At 54.5% G+C, this 19,703-nt stretch overlaps 1 protein-coding gene across 1 annotated transcript; it reads left to right on the top strand.

Annotated features, from left to right (window-relative positions):
• Window positions 1-151: 151 nt before the first annotated feature.
• On the top strand, window positions 152-17,008 carry GTF3C5 (general transcription factor IIIC subunit 5). The gene is made up of 11 exons (XM_012744123.2): window positions 152-569; window positions 2,983-3,202; window positions 4,636-4,834; window positions 10,105-10,300; window positions 11,352-11,456; window positions 12,514-12,628; window positions 13,120-13,200; window positions 13,416-13,513; window positions 14,736-14,818; window positions 15,404-15,546; window positions 16,420-17,008. The coding sequence occupies exons 1-11, from the start codon at window positions 417-419 to the stop codon at window positions 16,578-16,580; spliced, it is 1,554 nt and encodes a 517-aa protein (XP_012599577.1). The 5' UTR covers window positions 152-416; the 3' UTR covers window positions 16,581-17,008.
• Window positions 17,009-19,703: the final 2,695 nt, after the last annotated feature.

A 19,703-nucleotide genomic window follows, 5' to 3' on the forward strand; every position in this document is an offset into this window, starting at 1 on the left:
TGGCCAAGTCCTGGTTCCGTATTGGCTAAAGTCTACGGAGCTCGAGGAGAAGGTGGAACCTGGCCTCCTGCGGAACATTCATTGGCTAAAATCTCGGCTCGGCCCTCGAGTTCTCATTGGCTAAAGTCGAGGGTGAGTGGTGTCTTACTGTTCGCGTCTCGCGCTGGCTGGTCTGAGAGACAGCTTCTTGCCCCGCCCTTCGGACTAATCTAGATTTTTAAACAAAAAGTGAAGGCTTGGTGGTCGCCTCTCGGGTGTTTGCTCCCTGGGAGGGTTGAGTCTCGCTGAGCTCGGGGAGTTGGGGAGACTCGAGCGGTGAGAGATCCCGGAACGAGTCCTTCGCGGAACCATTGAGACGGGGCCTCTGGGAGCACTTTGAGAGACGGACCGTGGCGGGCCTGGCCAGACCGGCGGGGATGGCGGCGCAGGCGGCCGATGCGGGGCTGGGGGCTGCCGTGCCCGTGGAGCTACGGCGGGAGCGGCGCATGGTGTGCGTGGAGTACCCGGGCGTGGTGCGCGACGTGGCTAAGATGCTGCCGACTCTGGGCGGCGAGGAAGGCGTCTCCCGTGTAAGAAGCTGGGAATGTCCAGAACGCATGGGGAGGGACCGAGTCGCCGGACCACGGCCCAAGGGGCGGGACCACTCAGGGGAAGTGTGGTTTCCTTAGCAACGGAGAGGGTAGCTGGCTCTCGGGCGGCCGGTGGACTGGGGCTTTGCTTTCCGTGATCGCAGGCAGTCGCGGGAACGGAAGGAAAGGATTGTAGGGGAGATCTTAGGGGCTCTTTTATATCCCATCCCCAAATATGAGCCGCAGCCCTCAGCATCCGTGCCATGAACGCAGCTCAGTAATAGCTGACATTTTTGTTATGTGCCATCCACGGTTCTAGCTGCTTCACTTACATTCCATCTTTCTTAGAACCCTGCCAGGTAGGAACTGTCAGTGTCTGCATTTTACAAGGGGATGAACACGACTTGTTCAGCCTCACACAGCAAGTAGGGGAGATCGGATGAGGTCTGTGTAAGATTTCTACATTACCAAATCTTGAAATGTCTGATCTTTAGAGAGATTTTCCCTGACCACACTAACTAGAGTGGTTTCCAGCAGTTATCTGTCTCTTCATCCTGTTAATTCCTATCTTAAATTATGTTTTTACTTTTTTATCGTCTATCTTGGTCCCTTGGCCCTGAGATTGTAAACTCCATGAGAGCAGGGACCTTTCTTGTTCTCTTCTGTCCTTCTAGTGCCTAGTTCTATGAATATTTGTTGATTGCACAACTGAATCTTCACAACAGTCTAGTGAGTTAGATACTATTTTTGTTTCCATTATTCAGATAAAGACACAGGTAAGAAAGGTTTGATCAAACAGCTCCTACATGGTACAATGGGGATTTGAACTCATCTGTGCCTTCTGAGTTCTTAACTGCTGCTTCCTCATCCTTTATGAATATTGAAAAGCCTTTTAATCATCTTTAAGGACAGGATACCAATAGAGCCCCAGTCATTCATGTTTTGTTCTTTTATACTAACTTATTCTGTTCACTCATAGCCTTGCTAAAACCCTTACTCTCCCTAACTGCCCAACTACAGTGTGAGCCCAGGAAGGGACCTTCATTCATTAATTCTACTCATGTGTCTTGAGCACCTTCTTTGTGCGAGGCCCACTGCTGGGTTCATTCCCACCCTATCAGGTCTCAGAGATATGTGTTTCATGAGCAGAGGAATTTCAGATGATCTTCATTCTTTCCCTAGTTAGATTCTGAACACTTCTTAAAGGCCCTGCCCTGTCCTGGGTATTGGGGAGCCAGCAGACTAGCACAAAGATGATTTTGTTCCAGTGCACATTGATGGTGCCTTCATCCACACACATCTGACACTCATTTTGTCTGTCTTACTCGGTGTCAGGCAAGCATTCATTCGTATGTAGGTGGCACGTGTTGAGTATTTACCATGAGTTAGGCACCAGGCTAAGTGATTGATGCATTTTTTTTTTTTCTTTTTGAGACAGAGTCTCGCTTTGTTGCCCAGGCTAGAGTGAGTGCCGTGGCATCAGCTTAGCTCACAGCAACCTCAAACTCCTGGGCTCAAGCAATCCTTCTGCCTCAGCCTCCCGAGTAGCTGGGACTACAGGCATGCGCCACCATGCCCGGCTAATTTTTTCTGTATATATTAGTTGGCCAATTAATTTCTTTCTATTTATAGTAGAGACGGGGTCTTGCTCTTGCTCAGGCTGGTTTCAAACTCCTGACCTTGAGCAATCCACCCGCCTCAGCCTCCCAGAGTGCTAGGATTACAGGCGTGGGCCACCACGCCCGGCCTATTGATGCATTTTTAATCATCTTAACAACCCTATGAGATAGGTACTATTCTTAGGGTTTTTAAGGAGAAGGACCAAAAGCGTCTTGGTATTCAGTCTCATATGCTTGAAAAACTATAGATCAGCTGGTGAGAGCCAAAATGGTTATTAATGATTGATCGATCTACTCTCCTTTGGACCTAGAGACATTTGCATATGAGACTGAACACCAAGACCCTTTGGGATGGGTAGTTCCTAGAGTAGGTAGCCCTAGGCAAGTTGCTCAAGCTTCCCTCCCTCTGCCCCACTTCCACCCCCACAAGCTTCAGTTACCTCAAAGGTAAACTCAGGGTGAAAATATCTCCTATGAAGTGTTGCCAGAATATTCCCATGAGGCTCCACACTGAACAGGCATTTGATAGACAGTGGCTTTTACATAATTAGTGGTTGTTATCTCCAACTTTACAACCAGTCTTTATCCCCATTTTCTCCACTATGTAAAAACTAAGATATTTGTGTTTTAAAAAATGAGTCTTTAGGAATTAAGAGCTCAGAATGAAACTAGGGCCTCCTGGCCCTTCCTGGGTCGCCTGGTTCACCATCAGGCTTTTGGTGAGAAAGGAGCAGCTCCTTGTTGGCCGCTTAGCTGGTCACCGCCTTACCATGTCTTCTTTGGCCTTGACACAGATCTACGCAGACCCCACCAAGAGGCTGGAACTGTACTTCCGGCCCAAGGACCCATACTGCCACCCCGTGTGTGCTAACCGCTTCAGTACCAGCAGCCTGCTGCTCCGCATCAGGAAGAAGACAAGGCGGCGGAAGGGGGTGCCAGGCGCTGAGGCCCAACCCGAGGTCACATTTGACATGGAGATCCTTGGCATCATCTCCACCATTTACAAATTTCAGGGTAACTATGAATTCTACTTTTGCAGTATGGGTTATCTCATGGCTTGCTATCTCAACTGCCTGCAGGAACCATATGGTCATCTGCACATATGAAGTGGGCCAGGACATACCCAGGCATAGGGGGCAGGGGCCGTGGGGAGCAGCAGAGCAGAGGCCCCATCCTGGTGTCAGCCTTTCTTCCTCCACTTCCAGCTGCAGGCTCACTGATCTTTAACATAGCTAGAAATGTAGAGTTCTATGATAAATCTCCTGTATCCTAATAAAATCATCATGTGGGGCCAAATAAAACTGGTCAGTAGACCTCCAGTTTTTGCCCCCCATGTTTTAGAACCTCTTCTTGGTCTTGACCACCACTGGTCTTGCTGCCCGCCTCCTCCAAAGCCTTCTCAGTCCACCTCGGCCCCTTGGGACCTCATGCTCCTTTGAACTCTTAACAGACTGCACACCTCCCATGGACATCCATGGACATGCACATCTTCTCAGTCAAGTTTGCTACCTACAGGGGACCCCAGAGAGGAGGCTGTTTGGTGGAGCAGGGGGCAGGGTAAGAAAGAGCACAGCTGTAGCAGTGTGCGTGCCTGAGCTCTGCAACGTCCTCTGGGCAAGAGCTTTGGCTTCCCTCAGCCTCAGTCTCCTTGTCTGTCCATCGAGGGCTGCAGGGCCCTGTAGGAGATGGGGAGACGATGCCTTAAGGGGCTGGGCCCAGGCACCTGGCAGGTTACTGGCCTTAGAAATGTTTGTGGTTATAGCTGCGGTTCTGAGGCAGATCCTGGAGGGAATAAAGATTGAGAAAGGAAAACCGGAAAAAGAAAATGAAAGAAGGAAAAACAGGACCTGGAGTCCCCTGGCCTGGGCATCTTGAATGTCTGTCATTCTGGTGGAACATGGTCTTCACCAAAGAGGGCTGTTCTTTGGGGACAAGGTTTTCCAAGTGATTCATAAAATCTTCTCTAGCCAAGGCAATAGAGCAAGATTCTGTCAACAAAAAACAAAGAAACGAAAATGTAAAACTTCACACTTCATATTTTCATCTCTCGTGAGCCAGCACCTTGCTACTCTGCGCGTTCCGGCAGCGGCAGCTCACCTGGGAGCTTGTTAGAAATGCAGCGTCTCAGAATCTGCATTTGGCAAGATCCCAGGTGATCGACATGCACACTGTCTTTAGCACTGACCTAGACTTCATCCTCGCCTATCACATGGCTCCCCATCCCCCAGAATAATGTTTATGTAAGTGACTTGGAGTGCACTGTGGCGAGTTCACAGAAGCATTCGTAAGGCATAGTTTCAGCTCCTGCCACGTTTCCTGGCGGCCTCCACCGCACGGCCCAGCCAGCACAGCCCTGAGAGGATGTGGGCGCCGATGCACAGCAGCCGCCATTTCTGGAGGGGCGATCCCAGCCACAGCCTCTGCCATGCGCCCGCCTCTCTTCCCAGGAATGTCCGACTTCCAGTACTTGGCTGTGCACACGGAAGCAGGTGGCAGGCACACGTCCATGTATGACAAGGTGCTCATGCTGCGGCCCGAGAAGGAGGGCTTCTTCCACCAGGAGCTGCCGCTGTACATCCCCCCACCCATCTTCTCCCGGCTGGACACCCCAGTGGACTACTTCTACCGACCAGAGACGCAGCACCGGTAAGGCCCTCCACACTGTGGCGGCGGGGTCAGAGCAAGGGCCTGGGACCAAGGCTGGACTCTACCACTCACTAGTGGGGCAGCCCTAGACATGCCACTTAGTCTCTCAGCCTCTGTTCTCCATCCTGAAAATGGGATGACAGCAGCACCTACTGAACAGAAGTATTAGGATTGAGTTTATTGATCTGTTTATTTAGAGACAGAGCCTCAATCTGTCATCTAGGCCGGAGTGCAGTAGCATGATCAGAGCTCACTATAGCCTAGAACTCTTACCTCAGCCTCCTGAGTAGCTGGGACTACAGGCGCATGCCACCATGCCTGGCTAATTTTTTCTATTTTTTTGTAGAAACAGTCTCACTGTGTTGACCAATTTAAGGCTAGTCTTGAACTCCTAGCTTTAATCAGTCCTCCCACCTTGGACTCCCAAAGTGCTGGGATTATAAGTGTGAGCCACCGCTCCTGGCCAGGATTGAATTTAAAAAGCACACGTAGCTCTCAGCGCAGGACCAAGTGCAGAGCGACCCCTTCATAAATGGTGGCCTGTGTGATCCCCAGATCAGCTTCCTGCCCAGGGACTCCTACCGTACAGAGAACTTGGCTTGAGGGAAAATGTCCGTTTTGGTTTAGTCCCCTGGTCATTGCCGACCAGCCACTCTCTGGACCTTGCTGTCACCAGTAATGACACTACTTTTAAGAAAGGCCACCTGTGAACGTCCCACTCTGACCCCAGGCCTTTCCCACTTCCTACGCCCCTAGAAGAGATTTCATGGCCATCTTCATAATCCATCTTTCCTCTGCCCGTCTCCATTTGCCACACTCCCTGCAAAACCTCGGCCCCCGTTCATCCCACCTGTTTGCCATCTCCTGGCCTGCCCTGTGTGGCTGGAAGTGGCTTCAGAGAACCATCCAACCCCTGGCCTGTCTCCCGGTGTCATCTTCCTCAAGGTGTGTGTGACTGTCTACACAGATCTCGCCTGTGGTGTACTTGCGTACAGTCTGCGTTCCCTCGGGAATGTAAGCACCTGAGGACGGGCACGTGGTGTCTCTGGAATCAGTGGCTTCTTCTACACTAAGGGTTGTGAGAAGCCGGATGGACGTGGCTCATATCCCGTCCCCCACCCGCCTCCACCTCCACCTCCCAAATGCACATCCCTGCCCAGACCACATGTAACTCAAATGAAATGAATTCTTTAATTTAGACGCTCTCGACATAATTAGGGCCCCCAGGGATTGCTGGGAAGGCAGGCCTGGGCATTGTCAAATGTTGGTTTTTAAGCTGGAGACCAGCCCACATTGACACGAGAGAATGGGATTTTCTTTGTATAAAAGCCAAGATTGAATAGCATGGAAAAAAAAATGAAGAAAATGAGTTTGAAAGTACCCACCTTGAGATTAATAATGTCCACCACCTTCACTGCCAAGCATCCCGCGCCCATGCGGCCGGGCTCTGTGTGCGTCTTCCCCGCTCGCAGTGACTCCCCAGGGTCCTGTCCCCCGCGCTGCGCATGTGAGGAGGCGAGACTTGCGCTGCCTGCCCACGTCCCACCGTCTTCCCGACTGCGTGGCCTTGCTCCTTGCTCGGTGCCACACTGTTCTCATTTTGATGTGCTTTACTTTTTAAAATTACATACAAAGAGACAATTTTTAAAACTATTTCTCATTTTAATGTCAGCTCCCCGAAGGTAGTGATTGGGCCTGTTTTCGCCTCTGGCATAGCCCAGTGCCCAGAGCAGGGCCTGGCCTGCAAGAGGCCCTCGGTGAGCATCTATGGGCCCGGTGCAAGGATTTGGGGAGCAAGAAAAAGAAAAGGAAAAAGACTGAAACATGCCCGCAGAGGTGCTGTGTGGTGAAAACTTGCTCGTAGCATGTTTTAATCTTCCAAAAGTGCAGCCTTCAGGAGCGTGGGCTCTGAGGACTGATGTAGCACATGTCCCGGGGCCTCCCTTGCTCTATGGAAGAGGCAGGTGTTACTCCAGATTTTGTGGAATAAAAATAAACTGTGGCTTGATAATAGAAGCCTAGAAAAGTCTGGAATATTGGACTCAGCACACTTTTCTCTGAGGGGGTGGGAGGACTTTCTGGTTCCTCAGTAAATATTTCCTTCAAGAAGTCCTGACGGAGCCCCGGTTGTGGCCCAGGGCGCTCTCTGGAGCCTTGGGTCCGTGGACCACACGGCAGATGAGGGACCGCTAAGGGGCCAGGGAGCTGGACAGAACGCAAGAAGCAGAGGGGTGCCGGAAATGACAGGGAGCGGGTCGGATGGGGTGAGCCCGTGGGCCGGGCTGAGAGTGGACCTCGGAGGAGCTGACACCCGAAACAGACTTGAGAGAAAACCGAGCTGGGCTGGTGAAGATCCAGGGAGAATGTTCTAGACCAGGGGATCTGCACATGCAAAAGAAGCGTCAGGAGGCTGGTGCCCCAGGGCAGAGCGAGCCAGGGAGAGTGGCAGGGGAGGGTCTTGCAGACCACGATAAGGGGCTTAGATTTTATCCTCAGGAGAAGGTGTATTGCTCTCTGCCTTTGAAACGTGTGGAAAGGTCAGACATACCTCAGAGCGTGGCCTCCGCGTGCCCATCACGTGCTTGCACAGCGAGCAGCGTTCTGCCGCTCGTTTCCTCCTCCCCGCCTCCAGGCAGCCCTGCACAGCCTCCAGAAACGAGCCGTGCGCGTCTCCGGCAGGGAGGCCTCGTGTTTCAAACACGCCTGCAGTCAGGGTCATACCCAACAGATTTGACAGGGCTCCCTGCTACCAGCCGTATGTACCCTGTCCTTATTCAGTTTGTCCTGATTGTCTCAAAAGCAACTTAGGAGCCAAACGGGCCACACGCGTTGCTTTTGATTGATGTCTTCCAGGTCTGTTGAACTTATAACATCCTCTGCCACCCTACACACCCCCTTTTTCTGATTATAAGAGTAAATTATGCTTGTTAGGAAAGAAAAAAACTATGGAAATATATAACTAAACAGAATCAGGTCATATCAGCTTGCTGCTGAAAACCTTGCATGTAGAATGATATGATTTTCTGGTGTATTATACTTAGTATGAGAGTTTTAAGTAGAGAGTGATATGAACCCTTTTTAAAGTTAACGTATTTCTAAAATGTTTTGATTCCCCTCCACACACAGCAATTTACTCTTGTCTGAATCAAACGAAAATATGCAGAAGAACAGAGCACCCTCTAGGCTGCTGCACCTGGCCCTGGCTGGCAGCACCCCAGTCACTGCTCTGCCCCGTGGGGCCAGCAGACATCTGTTTCCAAGCCTCTGGGGCGGGGACCAGGCACGAGGGCAGCTGCCCTTGGCCCTTCTTCCTCCCCATGTGGCTTATTGGTTTTCCACCATGTGGGAAGAACCTGCCTTTTCTCCCAGGGCTGTTATCGATTCTTCTGCTCTGCTGGCCTTCCGGGTGCGCCAGGACTGGCAGGGAGGAGGCCTAGCCGCCACCCCGTGGGCCCCTCCCTGCGTCTGGGGAGGCCAAGGCTACCAGGCAGACAGAGGAGAGGGGCTGGCCTGGTAGTGTCCCTCCTGCTGAAGGACGTTGAGCCCCTTGTGTTCCTTAGGGGAGCCCTCCAGGGTGGGCCTGCCGACTTTGCCGTTATCACCCCCAGCCCCTGCCAATAGTTCTCCCCCTGCTTAGAATCACAGTGACACACCCAGACCACAGCCTGGATCTGCCAGAGGGGGCGGTGGGGGTGCAGCAGAGGCGGCCCTGGGCCTCTCCCTGCAGGAACGGCACAGGCGGGCTGCCTGGCTTTCCTTCTTGAGGGTGTCTTTGAAAACAGGACAATGTTGCACCTGCCTGGTGTTGTTTCTAATGAAAGCACATAAAATAAAAGGACACAATCTTGATTTCATCTTCTGAATTTTGTTTCCCAGTGTGCAAATCACTTCATTATTCTCTGAATGTGCGCAAAGAGTATGTGCGCATGTAGAAAATTAGGTGTTAACTATCTGAATGAAATTGTGTGATGTCCGGGACATGCTTTAAATGTATTTCAAGGGCCGGGCGCGGTGGCTCACGCCTGTAATCCTAGCTCTCTGGGAGGCCGAGGCGGGCGGATTGCTCGAGGTCAGGAGTTCGAAACCAGCCTGAGCAAGAGCGAGACCCCGTCTCTACTATAAATAGAAAGAAATTAATTGGCCAACTAATATATACAAAAAATTAGCCGGGCATGGTGGCGAATGCCTGTAGTCCCAGCTACTTGGGAGGCTGAGGCAGGAGGATTGCTTGAGCCAGGAGTTTGAGGTTGCTGTGAGCTAGGCTGACGCCACGGCACTCACTCTAGCCTGGGCAACAAAGCGAGACTCTGTCTCAAAAAAAAAAAAAAAAAAAGTATTTCAAAATGATTTAGTGGGTCAGGGCAGAGTGTGGGTGAAACAGAATCAGCCATGTGGTGACAGTTGTCGAAGCTGATGACAGGCTCACGGTAAACCTGGTTTATCCTGGTAAACCTGCTTTTTGTAAGTCTGATGTTTGACATCCAGCGTTAAAGAGGTGACCGCTACAAGCATTTTAGGAGAAACATCTGCCTAAGTGTGTTCTGCGTCAACACAGAGATTTCTAGAACCCTTTTTGAAGATTTTTTTTTAGAGCAATTGCAGGTTCACAGCAAAATAAGAGGAAGGCACAGAGATTTCCCATACACCCCCCACCATGCACAGCCTCCCCCACGTGGGCACCCCTACCAGAGTGGTGCCCTCGGGACAACGAACCCACCGTGATATGGCTCTGGGCAGGTTTCCTAATACCTGTGGCCTCAGCTGCTTCATCAGAAAATTGTTCCTTCCCTATAGGAGTGTTTGGAGGGTTAACTGCATGAGTCATGTAAAGGTTAACGTCAGTAAGTACAGCTCTTGTCACTACTTTGACAGCGGATCGTGTTCTCTGTGTGGCTGAGCCTAAAGTGATTTCACCATTCCTGGCTGATGGGCACTTAGACTGTGTTCAGTGTTTCACTGGCTGTATGGTGCTATTCATGGCTCAGTGCAGTTGTGAGGCCACCAGCCTTATGACAGGTGCCCTTTCCTGCACCCTGGCCTCGCCCGGGTTTTGGAGTTGCCATTGGCAGTCACGGCTGCTTCTCTTCCTTGGTCGTCAGCCTGAGAACACAGGTTCCTTCAGCAGCCAGCTTTGTAATCCTCTCCTGAGCCCAGGTTTCCAGGGAAAAGGCACACAAGCGTGTGCCACTGGGCGCCTGCCTGGTCTGGCCCGGCCTGTGCCTGGGATTGTCCTTGGTGCTCCTGTTCTTACCGGTACTCTTGGCCCCCAGGGAAGGCTACAACAACCCCCCCATCTCAGGCGAGAATCTGATTGGCCTGAGCAGGGCCCGGCGCCCCCACAATGCCATCTTTGTCAACTTTGAGGAGGACGAGGTGCCCATGAAGCCACTGGAGGCTGCAGTCCAGACATGGAAGAGAGTTTGCACCAACCCCATGGACCGGAAGGTGGAGGAGGAGCTGAGGAAGGTTAGTCCTGTCTGCCAGCCCCGCCGACGCCGGCCTCGGTTCTGACCGCTGTGTTTACCCAGCTGCTCCCGTCCCAGGTGGTGGCTTGGCTGCACTTAACTGTGTCAAACTCATTCCTTTGGTACATGGAATTTTTCACCTCTAGTTGTCACATCTGAAAGCCGAGTCGGTATAAGCCCTGCATTCCCAAGGTTGAAAAGACTTAGAATTCTTAAGAAGTCGCTTTAGGAGTGGTAAAAAAATTGAGTGCGCTATTCAAATGTGACTTAAATGTGGAGCTCTGGGACCCACTGAACTTTGAGCCAGTGGGCCCCTGCTGTGTGCCAGGGCCCAGCACTTTCTTCCCAGGAGAGCTGCAGCCCCACTGCTGGGCACCCACCTTCCCCTCGGGCTCGCAGGTGCTTTCAAGTCTGGGGCTGGGGCCTCTGGCTGTCGCGTCCCCTCAGGCGTGGACAGCAAGTTCACAGTGAGGCACTGCACTCTTCCCCTGCCTAAGCTGAAGTTACATACTGTTCCTGGGGGCAGACCGTGTGGGTACCTCGTTGAATTTCTGGCAGTCCCTGGGGAGCACTGTCTGTGGCTCTTTGCCATCCTCTGGACACAGCCCATGTTCCCAGACTGGCTCCCGAGGCCTTTTCTGCCCTGGCCCTCCTCACTCTGGCCACACTGGCCTTCTGCTGTCCTATCAGCCTTGGTGGAGTCCCACCTCAGGCACCTGCCCTCTAGGTCGTGGCTGCTTGGGGGTCCTGGAGCTCCGGCACGCCTCCCCCCACAACCTGCTCCCCCACTGCAGTGTGAGCTGTATGAGGACGGGGACCATGTCCCTTGTGGTCATTGCAAGGCCCCCAGGCCGCACACCTGCACATGCCAGGCACCAGCCCAGGCTTCTGAGGGCAGGAGGAGGGAGGGAGGGAGTGAGTGCAGGGGCTGTGGGGCTGGGCTCGGCCTGTTCAGCCCCTGCCCTCCACCCACTCCTCTTGTGCTGGGGAGCCTGGGCAGGAGGGTGGAAGCTGCTGGGCTCGTCTCAGCCTCTGCCCTTGGCCTTCCTCAGCTATTCGAAATCCGTCCCATCTGGTCCCGGAACGCCGTCAAGGCCAACATCAGCGTCCACCCCGACAAGCTCAAGGTCTTGCTTCCCTACATGGCCTATTACATGGTAAGTGTCGGCTGCACACTCGCCTGCATGGGCCTTGGTCCCTGATGTGACGTCTTAGAATTGCAGTGAGAGCAGGTGGCTCCTGTCCAACCCCCGCATCCCGCACCTCTCCCCAGCCTCGCACCCCAAGTTAGCTTGTTAAAGCCAGTGAAAAATGTTTCCAGCACCCGGGAGTCCAGGGGTCTCTCCACAACCTCCTAATAACTTACTTGGCCATATTTGGATGATTTGGGGATAAAGGATTAATTACCTGACTTGTAAGTAAAGGGATTATGCAACGTAGGATGACCTGGTAGTGAGAACTTTCTGGCTCTGGGTAAGCCCTTTGTGCACATCAGATCCTTTGTTCCTCCCTGGAGGTGGCAGCAGGGGTCCCTTTTTAACTCTTAGGACAAGCCTAGGCTTAGAGAGGTCAAGCCTAGGCATGACCATGATGTGCCACGTCCTCCCGCTGCAGGTGGCAGGGCCCAGCTGTCTGGCTGCAGAGCCCAGGCCCTTGTCCACAGCAGCTGCCTCAGCTCCTCCCACCATGTTGATGGGTTCCGTGGGTCCAGGAGGGGGATAGAGAGCGGGTGTCATAGCTGAGGTCCCAAAGGGTGCTGATGGGAGAGGGATCTTCCCATGGCACCCACACAGAGCATCTGGGGAAGCCAGCGTGTGGCATGACCGTGAGGATGGCGTTGGTGGGCGTGAGAAAGAGTCGGTCCTCCCACCCTTTCGGACTCTAGACTCCGAGGGCCCCCTCTGTCACTTGGCATTGCCTTCCTGACATAAGTATTTCAGAAGCACCATTTGGAGACAGAAGATCCCATCTATTAGGACAGCAGTGACGTTGGGCACTTACTGTGTGCCAGACACCATGGGCAGTATCTCATTTGATCCTCCCCAAAAGCGTGGGAATGGGTGCTCTTGTCGCCTCTGTCTGACAGGAAGACCAAGGATTGGAAAGGCCCACGGCAGAGCCGAGCTGGGCACCCAGAGCCGTGTCCCCGCTCAGGCTGTCCTGCCGGGGCCTAGGCCTTAACCTCGCCTCACATTCCCACCTGCTCCTCTCCAGATAACAGGTCCCTGGCGAAGCCTGTGGATTCGATTTGGGTATGACCCCCGAAAAAACCCAGATGCCAAGATTTATCAAGTCCTTGATTTCCGAATCCGTTGTGGAATGAAATACGGTAAAAACTACTAAAAGCTTAGCTTGCTTTCTTTCTCTTCTTTGTATCTTTCAGTTTCTAGCATTGTCTTTTGTCATAAGACCCTATTTGTTTGGAGTGAGAAAGCCTTTCCCCCTGGGTGAGAATATGCTGGGTACAGGACAGCACTGAAACAAAGGCTCAGCTCTGTCCTGGCCCCCCTGCTGACCCTCTGTTTCTGAACCGCAGTCCCTGGTTCTCTGGTTTCACGGTGACCTGCGGTCCTGTGACATGGGCCGGGTACTAGTGAGTGTCGAAGCCCAGGACCGCAGTGAGCTCCACAGTGCACCCGCCCTGTGTGGGAAGCGCAGGCCACCTTAGTGACTGTTACTCCAGTGGTGTGCTTGGCGGCCTGGGGTCACCTTTCTCAGGAGCTGGCCCCGGGAACCCAGGTCCTGCCTCCAGCGTGAAGCCAGTGCCGTTGCAGATGGGCCCTGTGCCCGCCTGCCCGACATGCCTGCCCTCGTCTGCAGGTTACGCCCCCAGCGACTTGCCTGTCAAAGCAAAGCGCAGCACCTACAACTACAGCCTCCCCATCACCGTGAAAAAGACGCGTAAGTGCCCCGGGATCGCTCTGCGGGCAGGAGTGATCTGCCCTCATGCCAACGCCAAGCAGGGGGGCGTCTGCACAACAGGTGGGGAGGTGCTTCCTGGGGTCACTTCTCCTCACAGAGGTGGGTGGGCAGGCGGGGGGCAGGGTAGGGTGGTTGGCAGAGACGCCTCCATCCCCACCCCCATATGCCAAAGCACTGCCATTGTCCCCGTGCAGCCACCCAGCTCGTCACCATGCATGATCTGAAGCAGGGCCTGGGCCCATCGGGGACAGCCGGTGCTCGGAAATCCGCCTCCAACAAGTACAAGCTCAAGGTGGGTGCCCCGGAGCCCCCAGAGGGAGCAGCCTCTGTCTGGTTGAGGGTGGAGGTCGAGGGAAGACATGAGGCATCTCGCTCTTGGGGCCACATGTCCTGCGGGAAACATCTGGGGGGCTTTGGGGCAGCTCTGCACTCCCAGTGCCTTGGCCCCACCCCACCTTTGGGAGGGCGAGAACCTGGAGTGTGAGCCACCCAGGGCCATGGCGTCGAGGACCATTTGGGCAAAGAAGTGGTGACATGTCTCAGAGAGAAACCTGACACCAGCAGCTGTGTGTGGCTGCCCTCCGTGTGCTGGGGCCCCACTGAGCCACGTGACAGCCCTGGAATGACGGGAATCGGGCATGCACGTGAGCGCCGGGCCAGAGCAGACCAGCTGGGCTGCAGCTGTGGGCTGGGCACAGCGCTGGGACGGGCAGGAGCCTAGTGGGCTCAGGCTTCCATCATCGCAGTCGCCCGGCAGGAGCTGGCAGTTCCCAAGGGCTTCCCCACACTGGGGCTCTCGTGAGCCCCTCCATGGTCCTGGGGGAGGCCAGGCAGGGTGTGTCCCCCACCCTGGAATCACCCACCTAGAGTAGTGGGTGGCAGCGTGTACATGTGGCAGAGATGGGCTGTCATCAGTGCTGCTGGGCCCCGTGCCTGCGCCTCCAGGTGTTCCACACCTTTGCTGCCTTTGAAGTGAGGGCAACCATGTCACAGCCTGCGTGGCCTCAAGGACTCTCACTGGGGGCCATCGTCCCTGCCTCCAGAACTGCATGCCTAGGCAGGAAGAGGAGAAAACCAACGCCCATTAAACCCTGCTGTCCTCCCACACAAGATGTCAAGGCAGCGTGGGGACATAGGGTGACCAGTGGCGGCAGTCGGTGAGGAGTGAGCGGGTCAGATTGTGCAGGGAGGCGCAGAGAGCAGAGCCCAGCACATGACTAGTTCTGGCACCACGCCATAAGCACCGTGGCCGTCACGCAGGCGCCTCGAGGTTCCTGGTGGCCCCGGAGGCCCTGGCCGCTTCCTCCCCTCCCAGAACCTCCTGCGGAGTCAGAGCTTGTCCTCTGCACATCTGCTCACCAGCCTTCCGGCCTGTCTGCCCAGCCTGGTGCTGGTGCCAGCCAGCTCCTTGGAGCATCCCCACGGGAGCCCACAGCGCAGCGTGGGGGTCTGCAGCACCGCCTGCCCCCAGGGCTCCGGCTCACTTTCCCTGTCTCTCTCCCTCCTTTCACCAGGACTCGGTCTACATCTTCCGGGAGGGGGGCCTGCCGCCCTATCGACAGATGTTCTACCAGTTGTGCGATTTGAACGTGGAAGAGTATGTATGGGAGGGGCTCTGAGACGCTGGGGGGCCATGGGACCCCGGGTAGGAAGGGACTAGGGACTAGGGACATGGGACTAGGAAATTGCCAGGCTCACAGTGTTGGCTGCCAACTACTCCGTTTCTCGTCAGCCTTACTCCCTCTGCCGTTGTGTCTTTGCCCCTCCTTCTCTATTGCCCACATGAAGGTGCATAAGGCGGGTCCTAATCCTGGGGCCGATCAGATCCCAGAAACTTTTTATCTGCTTGTTCCTAGTAGAGTTTAGAAAGCTGCAGGGGTTGGGCACCGGGCGGGGAGGCAGAGCCTGCTAACTGCTGCTTGAACTCTGGTGAAAGCCGTGACTCACCAGAGACACACGCGTGGGCACACACCCAGCTGCGCGTGCAGGGTCGGGGTCCCGGGACCACCCAGGCTCGGGACCCCAGCTGGGGGCATGCAGCTCTCACGCACGCCTCTCACGCCACTTCCAGCTCTGCAGGCTTCGTGCCCAGTGCTGTGTGTCTCATTACGACTACCCCTCTGCCAGAACCAGATGCTGGCACCCTGGGACTTTATACCCTGGTCCCTCTCCCTGCCCCCAGGTTGCAGAAGATCATTCACCGCAATGATGGGGAGGAGAATTCGTGCACAGAACGGGATGGGTGGTGCCTGCCCAAGACCAGCGACGACCTGAGGGATGCCATGTCCCTCATGACCCGGCAGACCATCCGCTCTAACAGGCCTGGTGAGAACTGGTTGGGGTGAAGGGAGGCCTCAGATGCCCGGGGACCCACTCTGGGGACAGGAAGTGTCCCTAATGGACCCGTTTCCAAGAAATTGCACCCAAGTGGGTTTCTCTTGCCCCTGCCCTGGTAGGAGGGAGGCCTGTGAGTCAGGGCCCAGCCTAGGAGCCAGCGCTGCCCCAGCCGCCCGGTGAGCTGTGTGGGGCCGGGGCTGTGGCACTCAGCCTGGGGCCCACAGCAGGAGCTGGCCTGGCCTGCAGTCGGCCCCCACCCCATGCCCTGACACCAGCCACATCTTCCAGCCACATGTGGGCACGCTCTGCCTCTGTTTCCTTCCATGGGGGGCAAAGGCAGGGACAGTGGGAGCGTGGCCAGCCACTCTGCTCTGCCTTGCCTGGCTCCTTCCTGGGACCGGGCAGCCCTGGCAGGGACAGGTGCTAGGCACTGAGGAAGCGAGGGTGTGGGCGCTTGCGGGCTGTGGTCCTGGTGGGACTAGGGGGAGCTGGGACCCTCTCGGGTCCGCCCACAGACCCGACCAGAGCAGGAGTTCTTAGCCTTGTTTGGGAAACAGACTGGGCCCCCTTTAGGTTCTGATCATCAAGATTAAGGCTCTAATGGAGGTAATAAACTTTCTCCCAGGATTAATGGGGTATATACTCCTGGGGGGTCCATGGGTCTCCTAAGCTGCCTGTGGCCCCTCTGGGGAAGTGGCTGTCAAAGCTGTCTGCCTCAGTGTTCCCTGAAGTGCTTGTTAAACTACAGACCCCTGGTGCCCCCAGCCCAACCCCCCCCCCCCCCCCGCCAGCTGTAGCAGTGAGCGGGCTCTCGGAGCCTGCGTGGGGACACACCGGCCTTGTCTCCCCTCCTGGCCCCAGCTCTCTTCTCCAGTCCGACCAAGGCTGACGGCGGGAAAGAGCAGCTGACCTACGAGTCCGGAGAGGACGAGGAGGACGACGATGAGGAGGAGGAGGAGGACTTCAAGGCCTCGGACGGCAGTGAAAACGAGATGGAGACAGAGATTCTGGACTACGTGTGACAGGGCCCTGGTCCTCCCTGACCCAGCCAGACTGGTGCCCGGCCTAATGAGGGAGCCAGAGCAAGCCATAGCTCCCCTGTGCCACCTACACGGAGCCAGTGCCCCTGGGAGGCCCCTCTGAGGAAAGTGGGGATCCCAGCAAAGGGTGCCACTGACCGAGTGTGACCTGCTGCTCCGTGTTGCCCTCTGGCTCTGCGCACCTGTGACCCAGCACCTACCGCCAGTTGTAGGTGGAGATGGCACACCTGGGGCAGGGCTGGTCTCAGCTGGGGTCTCGTGACTCTGGTGGTAGAGACGGTTTGAGGAGCCTGGTCCATGGTCACTGTGGCCAGAGGCTGCCCTTGTCTGTGGATCCCATCCGTTTGGGGTAGCTTTGGCAAAAGCCATGCCCAGCTGGAGTTGTCCTATTAAATCAGCATTCCCGAGGAGTCCTGGTTTCTCTGTTGGAATGTTAGAGCCACGGGGCAGTTTCCTCTAGCCTGGGACTTGGGCTCCCTTAGTGCCTTTGTTTGTTCCTTCCTGCATTCAGTGGCCTCGTGCTGGCAGTGCTGGCCCGTGCTCCCACCCCCAGTAGGGTAGGGTGAGACAGCCAGGAGTACCTCAAGCCTGGACTCATTTTTTGTCCAAATGGATGTGTTCTTGACAAGTTCTCGGGAAACAGGCCCTGCTGAGGCCCCGTGGAGCCAAGCCTGCCTCCCACAGCCTCAGGGCAGCACCCAGGCCAGAGATGGGCTGTCACCCCACCACTCAGTGTGACTGCGAGTCCTTTTAGCAGTTTGGTGTACACTGATTCTGAAGCCACACGCCTCAGGCAGGCCCCATCCAGCTGACTGGCTCCTGGGAGCCCCTCCCACGACAAGAGCAGGAAGCCCAGTGGCTCAGTCAGCTCAGTGGCCCGTCCCGGGAACCTGCCTGGGGAGGAGCAGGCCAGCTGACCCGCCAGGACGCTGCTGTGCGCATGCCCTTGCCTGCTGTGTCTCCTTGAGTCTGTGGCAAAACTCCCTCCCCGCGCCGTGTGCGTGCAATTCAGCCGTCTTCATTTTCTCAGACTAGTCAAGTGTGGTAGTGAGGAGAGAGGAGAGCGGAACAAGGGTCTCATCTGGAGCCGACTGAATACTCAGTAGCGAGAACTCACTGCCTTCCACCAGCCCTGCATTCCTTTGTTGAACAGGTCACTTGTCCTATAGAACGTCCCCGCTCTGGACTGGCTGGCCGCTTCCATGTGGTGGTAGAAGTGATCCTCCCGCCCTGTGTTTCCTGTGCACTGAACAAGGCGCCATCAGCTCAGGTTCCAGGCCTCTTCCTAGGCGGAGCATGCAGTCGGAGGCTGGTGGGTCCCTTTGGTGACGCTAGGATTGACCAGCAGGTCCAGGTGCTGTCGGCCTGATCCAGCGGTCTTTCATCTAATGGTTCAACCATCCTTGATGATTGCCTGGACCTACCTCCTTAGGGGCTGCAGAATGCGGAGTGTTAGAACCCTGTTGTCCTTATGCATGTATTAGCTGGAATTCTATAAAGGACTCTTCCTTGTCATCTATTTGATGACCCTGAAATACCATTTGGATAGGAAAGGTGCGGAAATGCCTGATTCTGCCCCCCTACCAGTTTTCAGAATAATGAGTTAGTCCCTCGCAGTGGCCGGGATGATGAGGGTGGGGTGGGGCGGGGTCCTGGGCTTCCTAGAAAGCGCTCGGGTTTGCCTCTGTCAGTCGCAGGATTTTGGTGCCCAACTCGTCCATCTTTGGCCAGAGGGCAGCCTCAGGTCAGCTCCTGTGGTCCTTTGACACAACCCTGGGTCCTTGGTGCCTGGCTTTCCGCTGCCACAAGGGCCCAGGCGTCTGCCTCCCTCGGGTGAGAGTGGTGTGGAGGCCCGGTCTGGTGGGGCTTCTTTACTGCTAGGGCTTTTGAATATAGCTAGGAAATATGTGTTTTTTTACAAAGAGAAAAATAAATTATGAATCCATACAGATATTTTCCAATTAAAATGTAAGATTATAGGGTTTTACGTCTCTAGTTTTCCTCTTGTTTCTTTTGTTACCCACGCTGAAAATCTGGATTCCTGGCAACACCAGCATAACTACTTACTTTGTTTTTCCTATAACTTACATGTGCTAGTTTCAAAATATAAGATATTATAATAAGTCATATAATGATTACATTTAATGTATATGAATTTAAGAAATTATAGGCCTGGCGCGGTGCCTCACTCCTGTAATCCTAACACTCTGGGAAGCCGAGGTGAGAGGATCGCTCAAGGTCAGGAGTTTGAAACCAGCCTGAGCAAGAGCGAGATCCCATTTCTGCTAAAAATAGAAATTAATTGGCCAACTAAAAATATATAGAAAAAATAAGCTGGGCATGGTGGTGCGTGCCTGTAGTCCCAGCTACTCGGGAGGCTGAGGTAGGAGGATCGCTTGAGCCCAGGAGTTGGAGGTTGCTGTGAGCTAGGCTGACGCCACGGCACTCTAGCCCGGGCAACAGAGTGAGACTTTGTCTAAAAAAAAAAATTATGTAAAGTAATATATGATAAAATAATAAGGCTACTAAGGATGGTCTAGGTTGGTTTGCTCTTCCTCCCATCCAAGTGCTAACCCAGCCCAACCCTGCCTAGCTTCCAAGATGGGGCACCGTCTGGGTAGCATGGCTGCCAACTGCTCTGCTCTTTCTCCTTAGGGAAGATTCTGCTGCAGATGCACAATTGTGCTTCCAAGTCACTTAAGTGACTTTTCTCTGTGTGTTGAGGCCATTTTCTGATACTCAGGCCTCCTACAACTTTTAAATGGATGTGTCTTTGCCTGAAAACAAAGTTTAAGTGTTCCTTTTCAGGGCATCTTATAAAGAGAACTGTACAGACTGTAGTATTTGTTGTGCCAAGACCTTCTCATCCATAGTTTCCCTGTGGGAGGACACCAGGGAAATACTAAATTCAGAGAGGTGAAGACAACAGGCCCCAGCCACACAGCAGGGAGCGGCGGCGGCAGCGTTGGCCCTGTGTTTTGAGTTGCAGTTCTGCTTTGTGTGACGTGGACACACGTGCACTTGCCCCCACAGGGAAACTTTCCTTCGGAAAACATTTTTTCCAGCCCCCCAAAACAATTTTTTAAAACCAATTATTTGCCAGAG

Source organism: Microcebus murinus, chromosome 12 (assembly GCF_040939455.1).
Source record: "Microcebus murinus isolate Inina chromosome 12, M.murinus_Inina_mat1.0, whole genome shotgun sequence".
Classification (NCBI taxonomy): domain Eukaryota; kingdom Metazoa; phylum Chordata; class Mammalia; order Primates; family Cheirogaleidae; genus Microcebus; species Microcebus murinus.